Source organism: Hemiscyllium ocellatum, chromosome 5 (assembly GCF_020745735.1).
Source record: "Hemiscyllium ocellatum isolate sHemOce1 chromosome 5, sHemOce1.pat.X.cur, whole genome shotgun sequence".
NCBI classification, from domain to species: domain Eukaryota; kingdom Metazoa; phylum Chordata; class Chondrichthyes; order Orectolobiformes; family Hemiscylliidae; genus Hemiscyllium; species Hemiscyllium ocellatum.
This window is the reverse complement of record NC_083405.1, coordinates 97117399-97137551: the sequence shown is the minus strand read 5'-3', so window position 1 is coordinate 97137551 and position 20153 is coordinate 97117399. Positions and strand designations below refer to the sequence as shown.

At 41.6% G+C, this 20153-nt stretch overlaps 1 protein-coding gene across 1 annotated transcript in view; it reads right to left on the bottom strand.

The window, feature by feature from the left end:
- The window catches only part of gpr158a (G protein-coupled receptor 158a), a 649347-nt gene that overhangs the window by 106734 nt on the left and 522460 nt on the right, over positions 1–20153 (bottom strand). Inside the window, exon 7 of the mRNA XM_060825583.1 lies at positions 4996–5234. Within this exon, the coding sequence (XP_060681566.1) occupies positions 4996–5234 (239 nt within the window). The remainder of the gene's footprint in view (positions 1–4995; positions 5235–20153) is intronic.

Genomic DNA, 20153 nt, shown 5'->3' with positions numbered 1-20153 from the left:
AACCCTAAACAAGTTTTTTCCTTCTGTCTTTACTAAAGAAAAGGACATTGTAGCGAATGAAACCATTGAGGAGCAGGTAAGCATGCTGGAATGGATAGAGATTGAGGAAGCTGACGTGCTGAAAATTTTGACAAACATTAAGATTGACAAGTCACCAGGGCCAGACCAGGTTTGTCCTCGGCTGCTTTGGGAAGTGAGAAATGTGATTGCTTCGCCACTTGCGAAGATCTTTGCATCCTCGCTCTCCACTGGAGTCGTACCTGGGGACTGGAGGGAAGCAAATGTAATTCCTCTCTTCAAGAAAGGAAATAGGGAAATCCCCGGCAATTACAGACTAGTCAGTCTCACGTCTGTCGTCTGCAAGGTGTTGAAAGGATTCTGAGGGATAGGATTTATGACCATCTGGAAGAGCATGGCTTGATTAAATGCAGTTGATGAGGGTCGAGCAGTGGATGTGGTGTATATGGGCTTCAGCAAGACATTTGATAAAGTTCTCCATGGTAGGCTCGTTCAGAAGGTCAAGAGGAATGGGATACAGGGAAATTTAGCTGTCTGGTTACAGAATTGGCTGGTCGACAGAAGACAGCGAGTGGTAGTGGAAGGAAAGTATTCTGCCTGGAAGTCAGTGGTGAGTGGTGTTCCATAGGGCTCTGTTCTCGGGCTCTAATCCTTGTAATTTTTATTAATGACATGGATGAGAGGATTGAAGGATGGGTTAGCAAGTTGCAGACAACATAAAAGTTGGAGGTGTTGTTGACAGTATAGAGGGCTGTTGTAGGCTGCAGAGTGACATTGATAGGATACAAAGATGGACTGAGAGGTGGCAGATGGAGTTCAATCTGGATAAATGCGAAGTGATGCATTTTGGAAGGTCGAACTTGAAAGGTGTGTACAGGATTAAAGACAGGATTCTTGGCAGTGTGGAGGAACAGCGGGATCTTGGTGTGCAGATACATAGATCCCTTAAAATGGCCACCCAAATGGACAGGGTTGTTAAGAAAGCATATGGTATTTTGGCTTTCATTAACAGGGGGATTGAGTTTAAGAGCCATGAGATCTTGTTGCAGCTCTATAAAACTTTGGTTAGGCTGCACTTGGAATACTGCATCCAGTTCTGGTTGACCTATTTTAGGAAAGATGTGGATGCTTTGGAGAAGGTTCAGAGGAGGTTTACCGGGATGCTGCCTGGAATGGAGGGCTTATCTTATGAAGACAGGTTGACTGAGCTCGGACTTTTTTCATTGGAAAAAAAAAGGAAGAGAGGAGACCTGATTGAGGTGTGCAAGATAATGACAGGCATAGATAGAGTTGATAGCCAGACACTTTTTCCCAGGGCAGAAATTGTTAGCAGGAGGGGTCATAGTTTTAAGCTGTTTGGTGGAAAGCATAGAGAGGATGTCAGAGGTGGGTTCTTTACACAGAGAGTTGTGAGAGCATGGAATGCTTGCCAGCAGCAGTTGTCGAAGCGAGGTCATTGGGGACATTTAAGAGACTGCTGGTCACAGAAATTTGAGGGTTCATACACTATGTTTACCTTACATGAGGATCAATGGTCGGCACAACATCGTGGGTTGAAGGGTCTGTTCTGTGCTGTACTGTTCTATGTTCTATGCTCTATGTTTTGCTGAATATCATGGTTCACGTGCTGCTGAAAATATTGATGTATCATTGTTACAATTCTGCTGTTCAGAGATGCTAATTGTGGCTTGTCGGATTGGCAAACAGCTTTTGTAGTCAGGTAGAAATTTCAGGCAGATTTATTTTTCCCAAAAGGTTATCTGTGATTGACTGTCTCTCTCAGGAGGTCAAGTGAGTCAACCTTTGGCTAAACAAAAAAAAACAAAGAATTGCAGATGCTGGAAATCAGAAATGAAATCAGAAATTGCTGGAGAAACTAAGCAGACCGAGAAGCATCTGGAGAGAGAAAGCAGAATTATTATTTTATGTAAATTGACCCTTCTTCAGATTTGCATGAACTTTTGAGATTTTCCAGCAATATCTGATTTTGTTTCAAACTTTGGCGAAATTGGATCTGGCCTTCTGGGCCACTATAGTTTTTCCTCCGTTGCATTTTCTTTAGCTGTTACATTTCGCAACTTCTGAAGTATGAGATTTTTAAAAAAATTGATCCAAGTCTAGAAATCTTACGAAAATTCGTTAGTGCTATTAAATTTCCAATAAAATGAATGGGTATTTATTCAGTAGATCATTAAATGATACCATAAAGCAAGCTCATCTTGATTGTGTCGAGTCTTTGATGGAACTATCCAATTAATCTTCCATTTGCTTTTCACAAAACCTTGTAAATTCTTCTTTAAAGTATTTATCCAATTCTCTTTAAAAGTTATGAATGAATCTCCTTCCACTGGCCTTTCAGGCAATGCATTCCAGATCTCAATAACTTGATGCTCCTCATGTTGCCTCTGCACTTCTGCCAATTACTTTAAGTCTTTGTCCTTCATTCCCAATCTTTTGGCCTTTGGTAATCAGTATTTGTTTGTTGCTTGGTGGAAGTCATTCATTATTTTGAACAACTACAGCATATATTTATGTAGCATAATGAACTTAATGGAACATTTTTAAGAAGCTTCACAGGCACATTATAAAACAAAGTACAAGATGGAACCATATATTGGGTTAGTCGACCAAATGCTAGGCCAGAGGTTTTACGGAGCATGTTCAAGGAGGAAAAAGGGGTGTAAGAAAGGGATGTGAGTGTAGAGCAGGGAACAGTTTGATCAGAAACCCTCAGTTCAGGATCCGCGCACACACACACACACACACACACACACACACACAGTGCCGAGGTCTAATCCCAGTTATTGATTATTCCCTACCCCAAGGCCAGCTCGGGATTGACTGGCTGGTTCAGTCAGGTGGGGAGCTCATGGGGGACGGCCACAGCAGTTAAACCTGCACTAGGGATGAAAGTGTGGGCAGTGGGGAAACTGTATGGAGATGGGAATGTGGCAAATTAGTCTTGAGTTGTAGATTGAAGACATTGTGGTGGAAGAGAGCAGTGGAAATCTGCAGAGAGCAAATTAATTTATTATGAATACCTTAGAGTCATACAGCACAGAAGCAGACACTAGTTCAACTAGTCCATGCTGAACATAATCCCAAACTAAACTAGTTCCACCTGCCTGCTCCTGACCCATGTCCCTCTAAACCCTCCTTTCATGTACTTATCCAAGTGTCTTTCAAACATTGTAACTACGCTCAAATCCCCAACTTCCTCAGGAAGTTCATTCCACACACGAACCACCCTCTGTAAAAAAAGTTGCTCCTCGTTTCTTTTTAAAATCTTTCTCCTCTCACCTTAAAATTATGCATCCACTCTCAAAATCCCCCATCTGAGGGGAAAAAAAACACCTACTGTTAACCCTGTATATACCCTTCATGATTTTATAAATCTTTATCAGGTCACCTTTATATACTTTTGATATACCCTAGCAAAGGAATGATTTATTTCTAGATTTATATTTATTATAAATACAGATAAAGATAGTACACCCCTGAAGTATTTCTACAATAGGCCTTAAGAACGTTGTGCAGAACCATAACAATAAACAGGTAAGCAGCTGTGAGTTACCTGACACAGTGCAATCCTTCAATGAACACATTTTTCACTGCTGGAAGCAACCTTCACAAATGAGTTGTATTGATTTCTACCCTGTCATAAGTCTGCAATTTATGAACTTGATGTTTGAGTTAAAATTTATCAGCACAGCTCGAGAATCCTAGCATTAAAGAAGCCTGTTTCTGCTTGTGTTTCCCAAGCATCCAAAGTTCGTTCAGTAGCTCACATAGTTTTTGTGGTTTCCAGAGTCCTCCAGTTGAGGTACCACCATGTGGCATGGCCCATGGGAATTCCCCTATTCAAAATGTGAAGCTGGAACTGTTTCTCAGCAAGGAGAAACTTTCTGAAACTGTGAACGACAGAGATGCCTCATCACAAGGCCTCCTCAGAAGCATGAGGTTAATATTGAGCAGGACGTGTCTGCTGCACTGAAGAGATCCCATCTGAAGCATTGTTGGGGCAGTGGAGGAGATCTTCCCTTCCTCTGGAAGGCCCAGTAAAGAAATCTGGAATACTGAGCTCTGAAAACCCTGCAAGTCACTGGAGGGAGGCTGCATTTTTGGGGCTTGTTGCCCTCACCATACAGTTGAGGGGCCACTCTGCCATTAGAGAAATGATCTTAAACATTGCCCTAATTGGGAGCTGCCCCCCCAACCCCATCCTTCATCCTGCTGTAGCAAATGTCCAATCCACATCCGACCTGCCCCTGAGCAATGATTGTAACGGCAGGGACATGTTTCTCAAGGTGGCTGACTGCTATTTTCCCAGTCGTCTCAATCCACTGCAGCCTGGAAGGGTCTGTTTGGTGTCCTATTAATTGGCCTATTCATTGAAACTCAGGCACAAGCCATTAGAAACCTAATAAACTCCTGCCTGTTGTCCAGTTGCAATTAATTCAATTATGTTTTCTTGCTTATTTACAGCAGGCACCAGGTCACTGATGGAATCGTTACTACACTAATGGAAATTTGTGTGGCAAGAAAAATATAACTGATATACAATGATGTACAACAACAAGTAATTCCATTATGTCTATGATTTTTATAGCCTTCAGATCACTGTTAAGAATACACTTTATGGCATTGCTTGTAATTCTTATGCATGCATATGTAAAGTTTTATATACATGCACAATGGGTCAGGCAGCATCCAAGGAGCAGGAGAATCAATTTTTCGGGCATAAGCCCTTCTTCAGGAAGCTTATGCCTGAAACATCGATTCTCCTGCTCTTTGGATGCTGCCTGACCTGCTGAGCTTTTCCAGCAACACATTTTTCAGCTCTGATCTCCAGCATCTGCAGTCCTCACTTTCTCCTATACATGCACAATGACATATTATAAAGTGAGCAAACCAGAGTTTGAGTAGTTCTAGTACAATGACATATTTTATGTGTTTTGTATTCAAATTCAGACCTACCAATGGCCATCATGTAGTCCCAGCGGTCCAGCAGGCACATATTGAACTTCAGGCCATCTGCAGTTTGTCCCTGAACAATTAATGAAACATTCCTGTCCAAATTCTCACACACAGCAGATGTCCATGAGATTAAGAACCAGCAGACGATCAGCAGAATGATTCCTAACATCCTCACCACTCTCCAGCTGGTCATGTAAGGGACTCGTTGTGCAGTCCGTGAGAGGAAAACCTTCAAAACTCTGCAATTTAAGAATGGATAAAATCAGTGCTCATTCTGATTAACATTAGATCACTTGTAACAAAGCCAATGAGCAATGAACTCACATGCATTGAATATGGTGAAAAGAGTGAAAGAAAATCCACTGTTCCAAATTATTTACTTGCAAATCAATGGACTATTCCTCCAATTCTATAGCACCCTTTAGTGTCATTCTGATTCATTTTCTGTTGGTTTGGTCTGTAATGAGCAGAAAATGTCATCCTTTTCTCACACAAATGAAATAATTGTCACAATTCTTGAAGCATTCAGTATTTGTATGAATGCTTGGAATTAATTTAATATATTCATTTCAGTTCAGCTCCAAGAGCAGGCAGAATCCCATGCCAGGTTTGGTGATACTGATTCAAGAGAGGGGTAGGGATCACTGAATTAAGGAGCAGGGTGATGGACAGGTATCAGCCATTTTCCTGCTTTCTTTCTGATTTAGGAAGCTTGCTCAGATGGATCTGTTACCACCACCAGCCACTAACATCCGAATGGCGCTGCTCTCAAAAGGAGACAAATAATCATACAACACCAGATTATAGTCCAACACGTTTATTTGAAAGCACTAGCTTACGGAGTGCTGCTCCTTATTGTGGAGAATAAGCTCCAACTCAAAAGGAGAGGTCCTTTTCCTGGAGGTAAGTCAACCACTAATCGGTCAAATGTTTAAGTGGAAAGGATGCAGTGAGCACTCCCAAAAAGTGCAATACTGGATGCTTTGCTGGCTCTCCAAACGGCGGATCAAGACCCCTGTCTCCTTCATAAGGTTCTGCCTATGTTGCGGCAAACTCTCCCTCTGAAGATCAAGTCTCATAAATTCACCCAGGATTTGTGAAACCATAGAAATATGAAACAATAGAAAGTTACAGCACAGAAGAAACATAAAATATAAACAGAAAGGTGATCATAGTTGCATAATTGTTTTGTGAATATACAGAATTATTGGTAATTTTGCACCAAAAACCAGTGAATTCCTGTTGTTAATCATTTTGCTGCACTGTGACCCACAGTGGAAACTGACTGCTATCTCATAAATGGGAAAGAAAAATCAGAGAATCATCTACTGCTAAATATAGAGCAGGTTTCATCAGGGCCAGGGAAAATGTGCATCTATTACTTCTAAGCGCTTTTCCACATCCACAACACTGTTTCCCTTACTTCACATATTTCTGGTGACCAGAATTGGGAAACATAGTAGGATAGAATGATTTTATATAGGTTTAGCAAAACATCAGCTTTAATACTCGATTCCATCTAAAGAGCCAATTGAAACCTCAGATTTTAGTACAATAGACAACCATGGCTTTGTTAGATAACTATACAAGTTGTTCATTCCAGTTATGCAACAAACTCCACTTCTTTGAACCTGACTCCATGCATTAACTTGCAAAAGACTTATTAAAAATTCATTCATGGGAAACAGGCATTGCTGCTAGGCCAACATTTATTGCCTATCCCTAACTGCCCAGAGGGCAGTTCAGTATCAACCACTTGCTGTGGGTGTGGAGTCACAGGTAGGCCAGACCAGGAACGGATGACAGTTTTCTTCCCTAAAGGACATTAGTGAACCAGATAGGTTTTTCCAACAATTGACAATGGATTTATGGTCATGGACAGATTCTTAATTCCGTATTTTGTGTTGAATTCAAATTCCATCATCTACCATCATCACAAGCAGCACAAACATAATCCATGTACAAATAAGAATACCTTGAAGTAACAGGGACACATTTTATTGACATATGATTACCGCTTTTGATTCTAAGTTAAAAATAACAAACATTATATTAAACTACCACCAACAAATTCACCTGCAATACTGTGCTATTGCTTTTCATACAAGTAGATTTTGTAATCCACAAGACAGGATTCTAAATTTTACCCTGCAGCTGGAATACTTCAACTCCTGTGTAACAAATCTGGAGCCAAAGACCATAAAGATGCCAAATTGCCTTTAAAATACAACTGACCCACTGCTGTCCTTCAGAAAAGGGAACTTGACAACCTTATGTGGTCTAGATCTATATGTAACTCCAATCCCACACTAATACAGTTGTTTTAACTGCCTTTTTGTATGGCCTGTGGAAACACAGTAATATACCTTGTTTCAATTGAAGGTAGACCACTACATGGCCCAATTCCAATAAGTTTCTGTGCACAAGCACTTTGAAATTACTTTCCAGACTGTGGATGATTAATAAATTATAGCCTTGCTTTCAATGTCTCTGCATCAAGAATGAATCAATGAGCATGTACTCTTGGCAGCTTTACCTTTCTTCCAACCATAGAAAATTCAACTGAAGACACTCAACTCTTCTCCAAGCATGACCCAAAGAATAAATCAGAAAATACATGCGAGGAAAGCCTTTGCCCTCCTTTGGTTTCTTGCCTCCTAGTCCTACTGAATACCTTTTGCTACCAAAAAGAGATATTGTTTCATTCTAGCTCTAGAGAGTATATTCAGAGATGTACAGGAGAAAGATTGGTCATCAGTTTTGTTCTCTGTGTGCCAATCTAAAATTGCATTTCATGCCTTCAGGCACAATTTCTCCTAAATGGTAAGACTGACAGCGCTACATGATCAAACTGCATGAGCAATGTAAGGAATGTTCTCACTGTGATCTAAGAATCCGACAATGGGTTTCCACAGGCTGTGCAGGCAGGAAGGTGATGGCCTAGTGGTATTATCATTCCATATTAATCCAGAAATCCAGGTAATGTTCTGGGGAGCCAGGTTTGAATTCCATCATGGCAGATGGTGGAATTTGAATACAACAAATGTCTGGAATTAAAAGACTAAAGCCATTGAAGGAAAAACTAGTTCATTAATGTCCTTTAGGAAGGAAACTTATTTGGTCTGGCCTACATGTGACTCCAGACTCTCAAAAATGTGGCTGACTCTTAACTGCCAATTAGGGATGGACAATAAATGCTCTTCTAGCCAGTGATATCTGATTCTGTGGATGAACAAATAAAAAAGAAGGTTGCTTTTGCTTTTGTGGCATCCGGTTGCCTCTTTGTTTATCAAGTCATCTCAGCAAGTCCAAACATGCAGAATGAGAATGGAACCTGAGTTCGACACATGGGTCTGGGACAATAGAGCATCTCCCTGCACATGGAATAAAATGCATAAAATGTCACAAGTTCACCTGCATCGTCTGCCAAGTTCAGGTAAAGCTCTTTCAATTGACCGTGAGGTAAAGTGTACTCTTAAAACATCCCGTAAAACCTTTAGTGGACCAGCCCCCGTGCAGTAGCCCTAGCATGCAGCCTTAGAAGGATGTGGAAACATCACCCAGGATGCAACTGGCTGTCAAAATAAAAGATCATGTGGACACGGGTGTTCACTTCAACGGAATCTGATCTTGCATAATTCAGCTTTTTTCCACAGTACAGTGTCCATCATGTAAAAGTGAGGCCTCTTGGGATATTGGCAGTGCTGCCCAAGCCTCCCAAACAGAGGGCCCACAGTGATAAGCACCCTATGCATCTCCCTCTCTGAAGCCCTGGCTTCCACACAGGCCCAGAATCAATGCTCCAGTCTGTTTACTTGTCCAGGAAAGTTAAAGGTGGAAAAGAAGAACAATTACACAATTCTTGAAAATATCTGAAATCTGAGGAAAGATGAAGTAACATTACAATTTAAATAGTTACAAAGTCAGAAGAAAGGTTCCAAGTGAAAGCCCAAAATACCATTATGATTAACCTTTTGAACTCATTGTTCTCTTCATGTCATCAGACTGATAGGTGATAATGTTTCAATGCAGTCAGTTCCTTGCCTGACCCATTAATCTTTGGAGCACACAGCCTACATGATGAGCATCACATCAGCACTAGAATCCATTCACCACATCAGTTAATTGTTTGTCAGAGAGAACATCTTTTTAGCTTGATGGCAGTGTCCTGCTGGTGGAATACACCACTTTAGAAAGGCAACATGTGTTGGTGCAGGTTTCACGGGCTGAAGGGCCTATCCCTGTACTCATTGTTCTTCGTGTTACTGCTGCATTGCAGCAATATGGAACAGCTAGTTTCAACTGTTGTTCTATGCCCTACCCATTTCATCTATCTACATGCCTTTATAGATTCTTTGTATTCTCCTTACAACATGCTTTCACACTTAACATTCTACTGTCAAAATATTTGGCTACAACATACTTCATCCCTCCATCCAACTAATTCATACAACTTGTAAATAGTTGTGGTACCAGTACCGAATCCTGGGACATTCCACCAGTGAGTTTTCCAACATGAAAATAAGCAATTTATTTTAACTTTCGAGGGAGGACAGTTCCAATGAAGGAGCCGGGTGAAGAGTCAGTAGTGATGTAATTTGTCCGAAGTTGTGAATATATTTCATAATTATATGTGTGAACTTTAACAAACTTCATTTGCAAGGTGTGGTAAGAGAGATCAAGCATCTTCAACCTTCGAGGCCACAGGGTTCAGGTCTAATTGAGCCGATAGTGCAGTGATATAGTTTTTTTAACATATACTCTGTAGCTAGTCTTGGAGTAAATATGTAAATAACTCCTACTTTATGTCCTGCAGCCATTGAATATTCAGTGGCTTAAAGCAAGACTTCCACCTCCATATGTGGAGAAAGTCCAGTTTTGGAAGAGCTCTCAGCTAATCGGATATTGCGGCGTAGTCCCTGCAGCTTCAGATTTGAGTAATGTCTGGGTCCACTGCTAGGCCCCCATGAGAAGGAGCTAATGGAGGCTGAACTGAAGGCACTGGTGGAGCACTGGCTGGCAGGACCCATTGAGGAGAATGAAGAGTCTGGGTAAATATGGATTTGAGAGGGTGAAGGGGGAGAGTTAAAGGGAATGATGACCTTGGGTGGGTACGGTGTACCTTCGATTGACACAATTGACTCTCAAAGTCAGTACTCTCCTCCAACAGCAGTATAACAGCTAAAGCAAATGCTAATGATACCAGGTTTCCTACATGGTGTGGCCTCCCACTATCACAGATAAAGTAGTAACAGGGGGAGGGTGACCGTTAATGAGACCATAAGAAATGGGAACAAGAATAAGCTGCCCCCACAGGGCATGAGGCTGAAAGAACACAGCAAGCATTTGTGATTAATGTCTCCAAGTGACCATTAATAAGTCCAAGGGTGGGTGAGCAGGTGAGCTACCCGGGCTTCCTTCACCACTGCAAACGTGAGATTATTTATAGGTGAACAGCTAGGTGGCAGGCAGGCCATGTTCTTCCAAGCTTCATGTTATGGTCACTGTTTCCTACAGGATCCTTTATGGTAAGATCGTTAATTGATGTGATCTCATTACACATTACCAGATCTAAGGCAGCCTACTGTCTAGGTGGTTCCACCAAGTCCTGCACTATTGAAGTAAAGCTCATTAATGCACAGACAAAGTCGTCTATATTTTGTAAAAATACAAGTGAATACACATTTCTGGAAGGCTCTTTGTCAAAATCTCGTAACTCAATATCTATTGCTCAGAAAAATGGCCATATAATCCTGATCCAATAGAAATGTTTCATTAGTAATGCTTGCTGTGCACTAAAGAAAGCAGATGCCTAGCACTAAGGGTCTGCACTTGCTTCTCTGTTCTGCACACCCTGTATTCATCATGTTACAGATCAGAAAAATGTCTCTTTATGCTTTAATAACTCTCTAAGATTTCATGAAATACAAGCAATACAATATCTATGAAACCAAATGCAAAACATTAGGCGAGAGACCTTTTAAGAAAACAATAGTGCAGCTTATTGCGATGCAAAGAGGTTGCCACTGGTTTTCTTGCTGCCACACTGCCATGAATTACATGGATTTTGGAGGCATAAGATAGGTAAAAGGTACATTGCAAGAGAATTTTCAGGGTTAAATCAGATGATCGAGGAGTTTATGTGAATTACTGGGTTCAGTTTTACAATGCATTGTGTGTATTGGATTCCCAAGCTTTCAAAAGCCCATCATCTTGATAGTTGTCTCAACACACATAATCACACAGACTGCCTGATGGGTCCGAGAAATGATTGAACCATTGCAAACAGAACCTGAAGACTCTTTGAGTGTCTCATTTTGATTGACAGTTCTGTGGTTGAAACCTCTCTGATGTGTTTTATCAGGGCCAGCTATTCTTCCATGGTGACTTTTGCTATATTTGAAATGACAGAGATAACAGAGGGCTTCATGAGTCTGACTCAGTTAGAAGTTTTCCATCAACGGTGGAAGTTATTTAAGTAGCTGCAGAAACCAGTTCAAAGTTTCCTGAATTTCACAGCATGAAATTGGCTTCAAATAGCTGAGATTTTAAAACTCCACGGCTTTTATTTACTTTGTGTATAAAGCAGTATCTGAAAGGATTAGCTGACATCAGGAGAAAAGCTGGTCTTATCAGGATCTAAAAGACTGTTTTGGAAGCTACTAATTGGAGTGCTATAACATTTCTGGAATTGTAATCAGTTCAGGACGAGAATGCCTCAGTAGCAGTAAGGTGAAAAGCTATGATTTTTGCACAGGATGTTTTGAGTCTTAGACACTTAGAGATATACAGCACAGAAACAGACCCTTTGGTCCAACTTGTCCATGCTGACCTAATATCCCAACCTAATCTAGTCCCATTTGCCAGCATTTGTCCCATATCCATTCCTAACTGCTCTTGAGAACTATGGTGTAGGGAACCCTCAGGGCTATCAGGAAGAGAGTTTGAGGATTTTTACCCAGCAATGGTGATGGAACGGCGATATAGTTTTAAGCCAGGAATGTGAATGTATTGGAGGGGATCTTGTAGATGATGGGGTTTATACGCATCTGTTGCTCCTGTCCTTCCTGTTGGTAGAAGTTGGAGGCTTGGAACATGCTGTTAAAGCTTGAGTGACTGCAACAAACTTGTAGATATTACACATGGTTACAACTATGAGATCATAAAGGGTCAAGATTAGAGTGGTGCTGGATTCCTGATGAAGGGCTTTTGCCTGAAACATTGATGCTGCCTGATCTGCTGGGCTTTTTCAGCACCACTCTCATCTTGACTCCAATCTCCAGCATCTGCAGTACCACTTTCGCCGAGGTCATAAAGGGTGTTAATGTTAGGGTGTCAGATGGAGTTGGAAAAAGTGAGGTCTGCAGATGCTGGAGATCAGAGCTGAAAATGTGTTGCTGGAAAAGCGCAGCAGGTCAGGCAGCATCCAAGGAACAGGAAATTCGACGTTTCGGGCATAAGCCCTTCATCAGCGTGTTAGATGGAGTTCCAAATAAGTGGGATACTTTGTTCTGGGTGGTATTAAGCTTCTGAAGTTTGGGAATTGCACCGTCTTGGATCGTAAGATCCTACAACGGATAGTGAGGACAGCTCAGAAGATCATCGGGGATCCCTCTTCCCTCCATTACAGACGTTTACACCACACACTGCATCTGAAAGGCTAACAGCATCGTGGAAGACCCCATACACCCCTCACCTAAACACTTCTCCTTCCTGCTATCTGGTAGAAGATACCGGAGCATTCGGTCTCTCGTGGCCAGACTGTGCAACAGTTTCTTCCCCCAGGCCATCAGGCTCTGTAACACTGTATGATCAGACTCTATTCCATCTGAAAATCCTTGCACGACTTTGAATCGCTGCTAGAACAATATTCTTTTATTACACTGTAATTTGTACACAACTGTGTCTATTGTCTTAACGTGTCAGGAATTACTGTGCTGTCTTGCATTTTTTTGCACGTCTTATGCACTTTATGCCACTCTGCGTATGATTGTGTAGTTTGTGCTGTCCATGTAACAAATTGATCCTGGAGGAACGCTGCCTCATTTTTACTGTATTGGTTGTATATGGTAGAAATGACAAATAAAGCTACTCTTGACTCTTGACTTGAAATATAGAAGCTGGTGAGTATTCCATCACACTCTTGACTTGTGTCTTGTAGATAGTGGACAGGCTTTGAAGAGGTGAGTTTCCCACCACAGACGTCACAGCATCTGACCTGCTCTTGCAGTTAGAATATTGAAATGGCTGATTAAGTTCAGTTTCTGATTAATTATATCTATGAGGATGTTGATAGTGAGGGATTCAGCAATAGTAATATCAGAAGCTGATGGTCAGATTTTCTGTTGTTGGAAATGATCATTTCCTTACACTTGTGTGGTACGGATTTTGCTTGGAGAGGAACATGCAAGTGGTGGTATTCCTAAGTAACTGCTGCCCATGTCCTTTTAGATGAAAGCAGTTATGGGTTTGGAAGGTGCTATCTAAGAAGCCTGTTTCTTTCTCCACAGATACCGCCAGACCTGCTGAGTTTCTCAGGCACTTCCTACTTTTATTTCAGATCCTTGAGACTATTCTGTAATTCAACGAGATCATGGCTGATCTGGTGATCATCAACTTCACCTTCCTGCCTTACCTTAGAACATGGAACATAGAAAAGTACAGCTCAGAACAGGCCCTTTGGCTCACGATGCTATGCTGAGATTTAATCCTAATGTAAAATATAGTAACCTATGCACCCCTCAGCTCACTGCTATCCATGTGCATGTCCAGCAGTCACTTAAATGTCCTAGTGACTTTGCTTCCACCACCACAACTGGTAACGCATTCCATGCATTCACAACTCTCTAAGTAAAACCTACATCTGATATCTCCTTTATACCTTCCTCCTAATACCTTCAAATTATGACTTCTTGTACCAGTCAGTCCTGCCCTGGGGAAAAGTCTCTGGCTATTGACTCTATCTATTCCTCTCATTATTTTGTATAACTCTATCAGGTCTCCTCTCTTCCTCCTTCTCTTCAGAGAGAAAAGTCAGTGCTTATTCAGCCTTTCTTCATTAGGCAAGCCCTCCAGTCCAGGCAGCATCCTCGTAAACTTTCATTACACTCTCTCCAAAGCCTCTGTATCTTTCCTATAGTAGGGTGGTCAGAATTGGACACAATATTCCAAGTGTGACCTCACCAGGGACTTGTAGAGCTGCAGCAAAACCTCACGGCTCTTAAACTCTATCTCCCTGTTAATGAAAGCCAAAAACCCATAAGCTTTCTTAACAATCCTATCCACTTGGCTGGCAACTTTGAGGGATCTATGTACTTGCATACCCAGATCCCTCTGTTCCTCCACACTGCCAAGAATCCTGTCTTTAATCCTATATTCAGCATTCAAGTTTGACCTCAGTGGTGGGAAAAATGCTATAGTCAATTATAAAGGAGTAAATTATGACACATCTGGATAGAGTAACAGGATAGGTCAGAGTCAGCATGGATTTATGAAGGGGAAATCATGCTCGATTAATCTTCTGGAATTTTTTGAGGATGTAACTCTGAAGATGGACAAGGGAGATCCAGTGGATGTAGTATACCTGGACTTTCAGAAAGCCTTTGATAAAGTCCCACATAAGAGGTTAGTGAGCAAAATTAGGGTAAATGGTATTAGGGGAAAAATACTAACATGGATTGAAAATTGGTTGGCTGATAGGAAACAAAGAGCAGTGATAGACGGCTCCCTTTTGGAATGGCAGGCGGTGACCAGTGGTGTGCCGCAGGGATCAGTGCTGGGACTACAGCTTTTTACAATGTACATTAATGATATAGATGAAGGTATTAAAAGTAATATTATCAAATTTTCTGATGATACTAAGCTGGGTGGCAGGGTGAAATGTGAGGAGGATGTTGGGAGAATACAGGGTGACCTAGACAGGCTAGGTGAGTGGACAGATGCATGGCAGATGCAGTTTAATATGGATATCTACTTTGGTGGCAAGTACAGGAAGGCAGATTACTACCTAATGGAGTCAAGTTAGGTATAGGGGCAGTATAACGAGATTGAGGTGTTCTTGTACATCAGTCAATGAAAGCAAGCATGCAGGTACAGCAGGCAGTGAAGAAATCTAATAGCATGCTGGCCTTCATAACAAGACAAATTGAGTATAGAAGCAAAGAGGTCCTTCTGCAGCTGTACAGGGCCCTGGTGGGACCGCACCTGGAATATTGTGTGTAGTTTTGGTCTCTAAATTTGAGGAAAGACATTCTGGCTATTGAGGGAGTGCAGCGTAGGTTCATGAGATCAATTCCTGGAATGGCGGGACTATCTTACACTGAAAGATTGGAGTGATTGAGCTTGTATACACTTGAGTTTAGAATGCTGAGAGAGGATCTAATGGAGAGGTACAAGATTATTAAAGGATTGGACACTCTGGAGGCAGGAAGCATGTTTACGCTGATGGGTGAGTCCCGAACCAGAGGACACAGTTTAAAAATAAGGGGTAGGCCACTTAGAGCAGAGTTGAGGAGAAACTTCTTCACCCAGAGAGTGGTGAGTGTGTGGAATACTCTACCCCAGAAGGCTGTGGATACTTTCAAGTCTCTGGATACTTTCAAGAAAGAGATAGATAGGGCACTCAAGGATTGTGGAATCAAGAGTTATGGGGATAAGGCAGAAACAGGATACTGATTGAGGATGATCAGCCATGATCATAATGATGGTGGTGCTGGCTCAAAGGGCAGAATGGCCTACTCCTGCACCTATTGTTTATTGACCTTCGAAAATGCATCACTTTGCATTTATCCAGGTTGAACTCCTTCTGCTGTTTCTCAGCCCAGCTCTACATCCTGTCTATGTTGCGCTGTAGCCTGTAGTAGTCCTCTATACTATCGGCAACACCTCCAACCTTTGTGTCATCTGCAAATTTACTAACCCACCCCTCAACCTCCTCATCCAAGTCATTTATAAAATCTACAAAGAGCAGAGGCCCAAGAACAGAACCCTGCGGGACCCCACTCAACACTGTCCTCCAGGTAGAATACTTTCCATCTACAACCAATTTCTGCCTTCTGTTAGCCAGCCAATTCTGAATCCAGACTGCCAAATCTCCCTGTATCCCATACTTCCCAACTTTATGAATGAGCCTACCATGGGGAACCCTATCAAATGCCTTGCTGAAATCCATATAGACCACATCCACTGCTCGACCGTCATTGACCTGTCTTGTCACCTCCTCAAAGAACTCAATAAGATTTGTGAGGCATGACCTGCTCCTCACAAAACCATGCTGACTGCCTTTAGTCACACTATGCTTTGCCAAATAGTCATAAATCCTATCTTTCAGAATTCTTTTCAAAACTTTGCTGACCACAGGCAGAAGACTGACTGGTCTGTAATTGCCAACAATTTTGCTATTACCCTTCTTGAAAACAGGAACAACATTCACCTCCTTCCAATCCTCCAGTACGACTCCCATTGAGAGTGAGGAGGCAAATATCCTCACCAGCAGTTTAACAACCTCCTTTCTTGCTTCCCGGACCAGCCTAGGATAAATCTGGTCTGGCCCTGGGGACTTATCAATCTTCATGTTTTCCAAAATTCCCAGCACATCAACTTCATCAATCTTGATCTGGTCAAGACTGTATCCCAGCTCCTCAAAGTTCTCATTTATAACAAGTTCCCTTTCCTTGGTGAAAACTGAAGCAAAAAACTCACTTAAGACTCCCCTATCTGCTCAGACTCCATGCACAAGTTTCCTCCGCTATCCCTGATCGGCCCAACCTTCCCCCGATCATTCTTATATTCCTCACATATGAGTAAAACGCCTTTGGGTTCTCCCTAATCCTTCTTGCCAAGCCTTTTTTGTGCCCCCTCATGGCTCTCCTCAGTCCATTTCTGAGCTCCTTTCTAGCAAGACTATAATCTTCTCAAGCTGTCCTAGATCATCACTTCCTCCACCTTACATAAGCTGCCTTCTTCCTTTTGACAAGAAGTTCCTCTGTTCTCGTCATCCAAGGTTCCTTAATCTTACCTCTTCTTACCTGCCTCAGAGGAACAAATTTGTGCATCACTCACAACTGCTCCTTAAATTGTCTCCACATGTCTGCTATGCCCTTTCTGTGGAACAATTGCTCCCAGTCTATACTTCCCGAATCCTGTCTGATAGCATCATAATTTCCTTTTCCCCAAGGGAACCCTTGATTCCATTACTGATTAAAAATCTGTCTCTCTCAGCCTTGAATACACTTAACAACCGAGTCTCGATAATGCTCTGTGGTAAAAGAATGCCACAAATTTGCTACCCTCTGAGAGAAGAAATTCCTCCTTCTTTCTATCTTAAATGGTTGAATATTTACTCTGAAATTTAGCTCTCAGGTTCTAGACTCTCCCACAAGGGAAAACAACCTGCCAGCCTCTACCCTGTCAAGGACCCTAAGAATCCTACAAGTTTCAATAGGGTCTCCATCTGCTCATTATTTTAAACTTCAACCCCCTGGATGAACCCTTCAAGATGTCCTCTCTTAGTACAGCTGTGACATTCTTGTTAATCAGTAATGCAACCCTTCCACCCCTTTTACATCCCTGCAATCTTTCTCCATTTAAATTGTGTTCAAAGTGGATGGACTCACATTAACCCACAGTATATTCCATCTGATGAGTTTTCACCCACTCAGGCATGACTCTCGCCATCAGATTCCTTCGATTCACATTGAGTCTAGTTTTGCTCGGATTCCCTAATGCTGCACGTAATCAAATGCAACTTATTCTCACAAAGGATATTCAAAACAGTCACCCTCACTTTCCGTCTTGAGTTCAGCTCTTTCATCCATGTTTGGACAAAAGGTGTGATGTTAAATAGGCTCTGAGTAGATCTGGCACGAGCCAAATTGAGTCAGTGAGCAGATAAATTGTTGAGTATGTGCCACGTGATCGCACTGTTGATGAAATCTTCCATCACTGATAGAGTGATTATTGGTTGGCTTGAACTTATCCTTTTTTTTGACAAGGTCAAAGGTCACACAACACCATGTTATAGTCCAACAAGGTTTATTTAAAATCACAAACTCTTGGAGCACTGGTCCTTCGTCAGGTGAAGGTGAAGTAGGGGAACACCTCAGTGATCAAGGACATTTAGACTCCAATCTTCAGATAAGCATCCTCCAAGGCAGCCTTCAAGATACACAACAATGCCAGATCGTCGAGCAGGAGCTGATAGCCAAGTTCCATATCCACAAGGACAGCCTCAACCGTGATCTTGGGTTCATGTCACACTACCTGTAACCCCACCATACTGTTATGTATTTGTAAAATCTTCCTTACTATGTTATTTTGACACCATCACCTTGAAAACTTGAAATGATCTCTCTACCTTAAATAACTTATACTGCTTTGGATTATTTGTTACTTTGGTTAGACCCTCGACATGCAACTCTTATACCTATCATGTTATTCCAGCTATTTGATTTGGCTCTAGTACCATTTATTTATTTTTTGTAATTATTTTTCTGCATCTATTAGTCAGATCATAGGTCATCCTTTCACTTGCTATTCAGCTGTTGACATTTTACTTACACTGCCTGACATTCTTGATCACCTGTAAACACTTGTTATTCAGCCTGTTAACTCTCCATTCATCCATTTGTATTATCTTTTGATCTCTCTGCCTACAAATTTTGTGGTTGTGTGCTTCCCTTCACTTCACCTGACGAAGGAGCAGTGCTCCAAGAGCTTGTGATTTCAAATAAACCTGTTGGACTATAACCTGGTGTTGTGTGACTTCTAACCTTGTCTACCCCAGTCCAACATTGGCATCTCCACATCATGACATTTTGTTTGAGTACAGGACATACATGGGCAACTTTCCACACTTTTGGGTCGATATCAGTGTTACGATAATACTGGAATAGCTTGGCAATGGGCATGGTTATTTCTGGAGTACAAGTTACTGTTAATTATATCCATGATCTTACAAGACATAATCATGTAAAATCATGAAACATTTGGTCTCATGCGTAGAGCCCTGCTGCTTATCCCATCCTGACTCCTCAAAAATCTGATCCCAGTCCTGATAGGAGCTAAAGATCAAGCCCCATGTCTCAGATTCTTTAAAAGCAGGCTTTCACTCAGAAGAAGCATAGGTGTGCCTGTGGAACAATCCATTCTCAGAGGCACAAGTGAAACAACATTGTGAATCCATAAATTGTGACCGTGTCCTTGGTATTCAGCTCTGATTGAACTGCACTGTGTTTCTTATATCAGCAGCACAACTTTTCAAAATGCGGAGCATGTTTCAGCATAAAAATATTCTGTCAAGTATGATTATTAAATTGTGTAGCTACACTTGGTAGAAAATGTACAGCATAGCCTCTACTGTCTGGATTAATCATGTGGCCCTTTGTCAAAGACCAGCCCCCTGGTTTCTGCTAAATTTGCTTCCCTGCTGTAAACAGTGCTCTCTTTCAGTCTCACATTGCTTGACTGAATCCCTCTGAACCCCAGTTCCGCTCCTTCCTGCTGTTTCACAGACTCCAGCCAGATGACCTGATCTGATGTCTGCTTTGGAGCTAAATCCTCTGTCACACTAAGCTACAACAAAGTCAACACTGTCTTTAAAAAAATGAGTTGCACAACAGTTGTATCAAGCTTTGAAATGTCAGTGCAAAAAATAAGATTTAAAAACTGTAAAATGAGTATACTCGTGCAGATTTGGGATTTTCTTCATGAGCAAATATCACAAGACATCAGTTTTATTGGGTGATTGGTGTAAAATAGGTGAAATCTACTTTGTCACTTGCCATCGATCTCTGATTTTCATGTGTACTGAAGTTCATGAAAGTGAAACTTGTGAATTATCTACAATTAGATTGATATTGTTCTATGCTTAACAATCTTCTGGATGAAGTCAAATCCAGACTCAGTATAAAATGGTTAGAGGGGATAGGGTATTGAGAAGGCCGCCACACACTGTCAGAGGGAATCAGAAGAACAGCTTGGATATTCAAGTGGGAATTGAGTGAGGAATTCTCTTGTTTTGACAGTAGGATAAGAGAGTGCAAAGACAGGTTGAAGCAAGAAGTGTACAACACTTATTTGTTAGGATATGAACTAATGCGTTGATCCTTGTTTTATTTCCCTGCCTACCAACAAATATTCATAACTAGTTTCCTGTAGTA